This window comes from Photinus pyralis, unplaced genomic scaffold (assembly GCF_008802855.1).
Source record: "Photinus pyralis isolate 1611_PpyrPB1 unplaced genomic scaffold, Ppyr1.3 Ppyr1.4_LG2, whole genome shotgun sequence".
In the NCBI taxonomy this organism is placed as follows: Eukaryota; Metazoa; Arthropoda; class Insecta; order Coleoptera; family Lampyridae; genus Photinus; species Photinus pyralis.
In genome coordinates, this window is record NW_022170403.1 from 52,660,835 (window position 1) to 52,668,295 (window position 7,461).

Sequence of the window (7,461 nt, forward strand, 5' to 3'; positions counted from 1 at the left end):
TCAATAAAACGCAAATTAAATTAAAAAAAGGGTAATAAGACTAGTAAAAGACAAAATGAAAAAATCTGGCAAAAATGACATTAACTGCTTAGGAACAGTAACAGGCACCTTTTGTGTTTCCTTGTATCCAACTCAAAAATCGATTAACCCTAGTGTAAACTCCTGGATAGTTGGGTTTTGCACAACTCTCTCCCCATGAAACGATTCCTGAAATGGATTTACGTGATCATTACAAAACGGAGTAAATAAAACTTATAAAATTACTCACCAACTACAAAATGATGAGTTCCGTTTGCCACATGCATTGGACCACCGCTATCTCCCTATAATGAAGTTTTTAGTAATTTACTCGCCATAACAGTATTTCGAAGCAACCTGACAAGAATCCTTTGCACCTTGGGGGTATCCGGCGCATACCATATTTTCTGTTACCCTCTTTCCGTAACCGGTTCTTTGACAGTCATCATGAGATAGAATAGGAACTCGCACTTCTCGCAGTTTGTTGGAGACGCTTCCTTGCGCCGCTGTTGCTCCCCACCCTGTCACAATACCTGGACAAACATTTAAGTTCTACTGTCTTTTACTAGAAAGCCAAACCTGTGTGCCCCGAATAACTCTTTCCTGCCAACGGTAGGCAAACTGGTTTAAGAATTCCATCAAAGCTAATGGGATGCTCCAGTTCTAGTAGCGCGATGTCATTATTGTATGATGCGCCTATTCCGTACGCTCCGTGATTGATGATCTTAGTGATGCGCCTAAAGAACGTTTTAGTTTCCTGAGAAGTTGATCGATCATGATCGAGAAATACGGCCAGAAGTCTTTCTTTGGAGATCCTTTAAAATGGCTAATTAAGATATATTTAGAGCAAACTATCAGTCGTACCCATTAACACAATGCCCCGCCGTTAATACGAATTTGTTGTTAATCACAGATCCTCCGCAGTAAAACCGATTATTGTTTAATAATACCACCATCCAAGGATACTCGTTTACTTGAGTCTCTACGCCGCCCACAATTCTGTTGTGCTTGTATGTTAAACCGCAAGCTATAGAGAATTGGTGAAAACAGCACTGAATGACTGAAGCTATACTTACCGCATTTGGGACACCTAACATTTTCGTTTGCTATTCCTACATTATTGGCGCTTCCATAATTCGGCTTATCATTAGGTTTAATGCCAAGTGCATTTAAAACCCAATCGACAACACCTCCTGTACCGCCGTCGACGATAGTGGGCTGTGGTGGTGAAACACCCGGAGGATATGTAGTGGAGCTTGGTTGACCTACGGGTTTCGTGTCAGTTATAGTCTGCTCTTCATTATAAATTGGGAGTTTTGATGGCCCAAGAGGAAATGGGGTCGTTTTGTAAGTACGACGCGGACGTTTGGTAGTGGCTTTACTAGGCAATTTGGACCAACCTGGAGGTACTCCTGGTTCGAACTCGACCTGCTCTGTTGTTGGTTTTGCGTAGCTGTTCGAATTGCCATTTAAGTTATTCGTAATAGGATCCACGCCTACTTTGGGTTCCGATATCGGATCATCCTAAAACAATAAAACTGACACGAACGCACACATTAAAATGGTTCGTACTGTACCTCGGCTCTTGACAGTACACTATTGACTAGCACGAATAAAAATATACACATGCGCCCTTTCATTATTGAAATCTTGGGTGATGGTACCGCGACACGTTTAAGAAATGTTCTGATCACTGCGAAGATGAGCAGCGAAGTTAATACGATATTTATAAGTAGGTAAATAGGTGGTTAAGAACGGGAATGAAGACTTATTAACTTGCTTGGATCGTATCAAACAAATCACGTGAGAGTTCGTCGAAATGAATGTCACCTTAATTTACTCAATTAATTAGATTTGCTAAAATTAGCAAAGTCTGCATTTATGTATCTCCTCGGAACGACTTTCTCTTTGAGACCGCGTCAAAAACGAATTAAATGTAACGGGATATCGAACGGGGAGATTAAAAATGGACACGAATAATTACAAACCTAATTAACAGCGAACAGTTTACACCATTTTTTAAGACTGTCGTTTTATACTTGGAGTAGGTGTTTGTCAGTGGCAATCTTTGCTTCCGTATTTTGAAAATCGGGTCAAGTAGGTATAGTTAATTAAATATTCTGCAAAATGGAATAATTTATGTTTATTGATATCGCGGGATTTTCTTCCTGATTAACTGGGTTGTTAATGCAAGACCTGCAAAACTTTTATGTTTTGGATCCGGTTTAATAGCGGGATATTTTTTATTTAATTCTCTGGAAATTTATAACGTTGGTTATCTTATATTCATACTGTGTCTTCACCCAAATTTGGCAAATGCGATGCATGTTTATGGTTTATAATGTACCTACGCGACATTCTCACGTTTTGTCGTCTACTACTCCAACACATAGGTCATGTAAAAGTATTTAACAATATGCTTGAATATAGTCCTAGTCCCTTATGGAAACGAGTTTGCTAATCAAACTTTGGGGGTATGTAATGCCAATTGAAATGACTACTGCGCGTTAAAATTTAAGAGAAGATGAAGATTATCTACTGTATCGATATACCTGCAACTATAAGACTCGTGACCATACATGGCACAAATGGTATCGAATCGTAGAGGATGCCATGATATAATGTATTTTTTTGTATCATGGAGGATGCGTTGAAACTGCATTTCAAAATGAAAGCAAGTCGCTTGACATGTACCATCAGGAACCAGTATGTATCCGCAGTGCCAGACGATTAATCCCTTAGGATTCAAAATGCGCCGGTTTTCCATTATTGTGATTTCTGCACATGCACATTCCCCTTGCGGTTAATTTCTTTCTAGATAATTTAGAAAACATGCTATTTAGAGAAATAGAACTGAATAACACGATATAGTGCCATTTTCGACTATTTCAAAGTAAATTTTCGAAAATTGCTCGCACACCTCAATACAGTGACTTTATAAAGACAGTGTGGTCATACAATGGTAATTGTAGTTGGGAGATCCGCCACCACAGAAATTAACCATTAGGAAACCAAGGTGATAAAGTAATAGATAATTAAGTTTTAGCTACTGAACCAAATTCAGGGGATTGCTTTGTGGATAATGGGGTTACTAAGCATGCAACTAGTCGCCATGATTGGTACTGTACGTTTGATGAGTTTAAAGATCCGCGCACAATTAAAGCAGCTGGAGAAGAACGTTTGATTGCTATTGCTATTGCATATTTTATAGGAAGATGTTTGGTACGTTCCGAACATTTCGAGAAATTTATTTTCACCATTGGCTGCGCATGATAATAGTTATTTACATAACAAGTCATGAAAGTGGTCGTTTACGTGACGCGGAGGCTTATTGAAAAGTACGAGAACGCGCAGCGTCCGAGTAACTCTTTAATGCCTCCAGGTGGACTCACTTTCATGACACATTATGTATAAAATTTTACCTGAAACCGCAACATGTAGATAACTTTTCCAAATTAAATTATTCATATGTGTGAAATTTTGATACCTAATCACGCATGCTAAAATCACTTTATTTAATTGTTTCCATAGAGATTTCAAAATAATTAAAACAATCAGTCATTTTTAATGCAGTTTATGCTTTGTACTTTTCAACTATACAGTCTTTATTACTAGGTACATAAGCAGGTATCAGTGAAGAAGAGTACCTAGGCGAGACGTTGTTATAATGTAGCCCGGCCGCCGTAGTGCAATATTCGCTCCCCACAAAATCAAGAAAGAGGTACGAAAAGGCGTACAAACTTTTTAATGACTGGCGCAAAACTAAAGGAATAATTACTTCCACACATATTCCATTAATTGTTGGTATTTAAAAACCATTATCCTTTGTGTAGGTATATTAATTGATTATAATGCAGACTATGTGGATATTTTTAAATATTAATCATCCAATCCTTGATTGAATAACTTATTCAATGAACGATCTCATTGTTATTTTGCATGTACTAGGACTGTAATGGGAGTCAGGCAAAAATATTACAGTACTAGTCAGGTAAAGATCAACTTTCTAATGTCAAAATAGCCCTGAAATTTAGATTTTCTTGACGGTTTCAGGAAAAAATGTAAACAGTGAATTCAGATCCACCGTAACCACTTGCTCGTTTTTGGTAAACCGCATCACAGTGTTGAGTGGTATTCGTGAGAAGTTTGGATCATTGTATAAGGCACATATTAATCCAATTTTGTCTCAGGACAGGGCATCAGTAAAAATAGTAGAGGCAAACGATCAAATACAGTTATACCACGAAAGGTGGGGTCATGGTGATAAGTGTTACGTCAAGAAAAAGCTTGAACAACAGTTTAATCCTAAAGTTTAAGTTTGATGATACAATTTGTGAACCGTGCGTATGCTTATGGTAAGCCTCACAGCACCGCATACACCACAATAAAATGGCGGTATAGTGAAGAGAAAACAGAACAATTGTCGAGATGGCACGTACGAGTACATTCGGTATTTTAATTCTGATGTCCAGTTTCATGACGCGTTTTGGGCTGAGTTAATTACAACAGCGATCTACATTCTGAATAGGACTGGAAAGTCGTCAGAAGATGACTTTAGTCCACATGAAATTTGGTAGGTATAAGAAGAAACCCGGGATAAAACACCTTCGAATAACCAGTTCGACCTGCTATATCCATGTTCCAGATCAGAGAAGACGAAAAATGGATAGAAAAGCTGAAAAAGGTTACTTAGTTGGCTATGATGGAGATGAACGATATCGCGTGTACGTTCCAGAGCAGAAACGCGTTGTTTTATCTCGAGATGTAACATTTAATGAAGTATCTCAAGAATGCGAAGAAAAAAGAGAAAGTATTCTTCAGGAGTAGATTGTCACAAGAAATGAAAAAACGTTGCGTAATCGAGAAATTATCCCCGCTCCAAAGCATGGTACAATAAGACTAGATAACTATGCCTATAACTGAACGCAGATGACGTTTTTATCCCAAAGACGTCACAAGAATCACCGCCAAGTTTACAAATGGCATACGCTTCATACTCGAATTAGAAGTGTCATTGCAATTAGATACTCAATTAGTGTGTAATGATGATGGATAAACGATTTTGGTGGCAATCCTCGGAAGTGTCATGTGTAATAGATATGCTCTAGTGTTTCTTAATATTGGTTACAAAATTACATTGGCCACTCGCATTTTCTAGTCATGTGTGCACAGGTGCACTTTAAAATTAGATATAGGTAATATTGATTGCGTAATCACAAAGACCACAGCTAAGTGAATTGTAAGCAACTGTATTTTAAAGGGAGAAGTATTTTGGTTGCGGAATCACACAACCTTTAAAGTTTTTTTTATTGCCGGTAGAGGTCGCTCATCGCTTATTTGAAAACGCGCATATAATCTTTACTTTTTTTACTTACATATTTTATGTATCTTTAAATATTTGTATTGATAACATGCAGTAATTGATACTTTGTAAGTTTAATGTAAGAAACTTAACGCAGTTGACATAGATTCAACAAATCTTATCACATCTGTAAAAGGCATACACTTTTATTAAATGGTAGGACTACACAAACCCCATTACTTTATTGAGTGGTAGAGCCCAGTTACACAGATACAATCAAAAGAAAGGTATTGATTACAATAATACTTTCAGTCCAGTTGCAAAGTTGCAAACTATTCGTTTGATACTTGGTATTGCTGCAACAGAGAAAATGCATTTGGCCCAATTTGATGTTTCAACTGCATTTTTATATGGAGAGCTGGAAGAAAAGATCTTTATGAAGCAACCAGATGGATACGATGATGGGTCTGGTAGAGTCTGCTTACTCAAGAGGAGTTTATATGGACTAAAGCAGTCGCCTAGATGTTGGAATCATCGTATTGGAAAATATTTACAAAAATTACGGTTTAGAGCCAGTAAAGAAAGTAAAGAAGAACCATGTATGTTTGTTAAAGAGAAAAATGGTGCCAAGATAGTTTTAGCATTATATGCAGATGATGGTCTTATTATTGCTACTCGTAAAGAAGATCTTGAAGAATTTATCGACCAACTTAGAACCGAGTTCGAGATTACCTCAAATGAAGCAACCTATTTCTTGGATCTTGAAATTGAAAAATCGCAGAATGGAAATATCAAGATTAGCCAGAAGTCGTATGCTCAGAAACTACTTGAGCGTTTCAATTTTGTTGAATGCAAGTCGGTTTCTACACCAATACTTTCAAGTTCAGGAAGTTCGAATTCAGGGAAAGCTTCCGAAAAAGAAGCCACATTTCCATACCGACAAGTCGTTTGTGCCACCATGCACCTTATGTTAGGCTCGAGACCAGATTTAGCCTTGCAATGGTGGGTTTTTATCCTGTTCATTAGAAAACTCTACTGTTAACGATGTCACGAGAGCTAAAAGAGTCCTTCGGTATATAGATGGAACTATATTGATCTTGGTATAGTATATCATAGTAACGCTAAGAAAGGAGTGTTCGAATACAGCGATTTTGATTTCGGGGGCTGTACTAAAACAGGTCGTACAACATCAGGAGTACTGGTCAAGTATGCCAATGGAGCGGTTTATGGATTAGTCAGCGACAAAGTTCCGTAGCAGAGTCTACAGCTGAAGCAGAAATCGTAGCTGCAAGTGAAGCCGCAAAGGAAGTGATTTGGTTTACACGACTTTTACAAGAAATTACATTTTTAAAGGAAATTCCAGTTATCCAGATTGACAACGCAGCAGTCGTTAGACTTTCTGAGAATGCCGAAAATCATCGCAGAACCAAGCACATTCAGAGGAATCACTTCTATATTCGTGAGCACGTTAGTGAGGGTACATTGGTCGTAGAAAAGGTTTCATCTGAACATCCGGTATCTGACATTATGACCAAGCCTCTTGCTCAAGCAAAATTACATAATTATCCTTTCTGTAAAGATGGGACTCGTATAATTATTAATCTTTATCAAACAAGGGAGAGTGTTAAAATCATTTGAAGTTAGTGTTAGATAAAAATAATAGGCAATGATTCACACATTTACCTTATTCCGAATATTTCCGAATATACATACATAAAGCAGTATTTATGATCCTATTTACATGTGAAATAAAAGTGCATTTCTAACCGCGATTAATACTTTATGTTTCTAAGTTCCTTTTGCTTCCTCGTGGTTAAATAAAATACCAACTTGGGTTCAAATAAATGAAGCAATTATAAATTTCTTCCAATCCTAAGATACACCGAGATTCCTACGCTCAAGGTGACATGCATACCTAAATTTAGATTCCACCTTCTTTTAAATTTGAATATAGGGAAACTCTGTTACACTTAGCATTATGTTGAATGCTACAAGGCGAATATTGGATTACAATTCCCTCTCAGCTCCGTTCCTCCTTGTTGAACTCACCACTGTACACCAGCAAAGACCCCAGTGGAGCCGGAATCAGGTATCTCAGTACGTAAAACCTATATTTCGACACTGTTAACAAATATGCTTCG

At 37.6% G+C, this 7,461-nt stretch overlaps 1 protein-coding gene across 2 annotated transcripts; it reads right to left on the minus strand.

Annotated features, from left to right (window-relative positions):
• Nucleotides 1-2,057, minus strand: LOC116164443 (trypsin-1-like). Of its 2 annotated transcripts, XM_031478627.1 has the most exons (8): nt 1,596-2,057; nt 1,419-1,542; nt 1,095-1,283; nt 883-1,045; nt 598-833; nt 376-551; nt 269-323; nt 1-207 (listed from the first exon to the last, which is right to left on the minus strand). In XM_031478627.1, the coding sequence occupies exons 1-8, from the start codon at nt 1,656-1,658 to the stop codon at nt 89-91; spliced, it is 1,125 nt and encodes a 374-aa protein (XP_031334487.1). In that variant the 5' UTR covers nt 1,659-2,057; the 3' UTR covers nt 1-88. The 2 variants fall into 2 exon arrangements, with proteins under 2 accessions (XP_031334487.1, XP_031334486.1); XM_031478626.1 differs by having other exon boundaries at nt 1,095-1,542.
• Nucleotides 2,058-7,461: the final 5,404 nt, after the last annotated feature.

What these genes read in the sequence shown, in the direction of transcription:
- LOC116164443 (XM_031478626.1), bottom strand. Translation starts at nt 1,658, where the DNA reads ATGAAAGGGCGCATGTGTATATTTTTATTCGTGCTAGTCAATAGTGTA. An exon ending in GTGTACTGTCAAGAGCCGAG is followed by an intron (nt 1,543 to 1,595) that starts GTACAGTACGAA and finishes TTATTGTTTTAG; the next exon opens with GATGATCCGATATCGGAACC. An exon ending in TGTTAGGTGTCCCAAATGCG is followed by an intron (nt 1,046 to 1,094) that starts GTAAGTATAGCT and finishes AATTCTCTATAG; the next exon opens with CTTGCGGTTTAACATACAAG.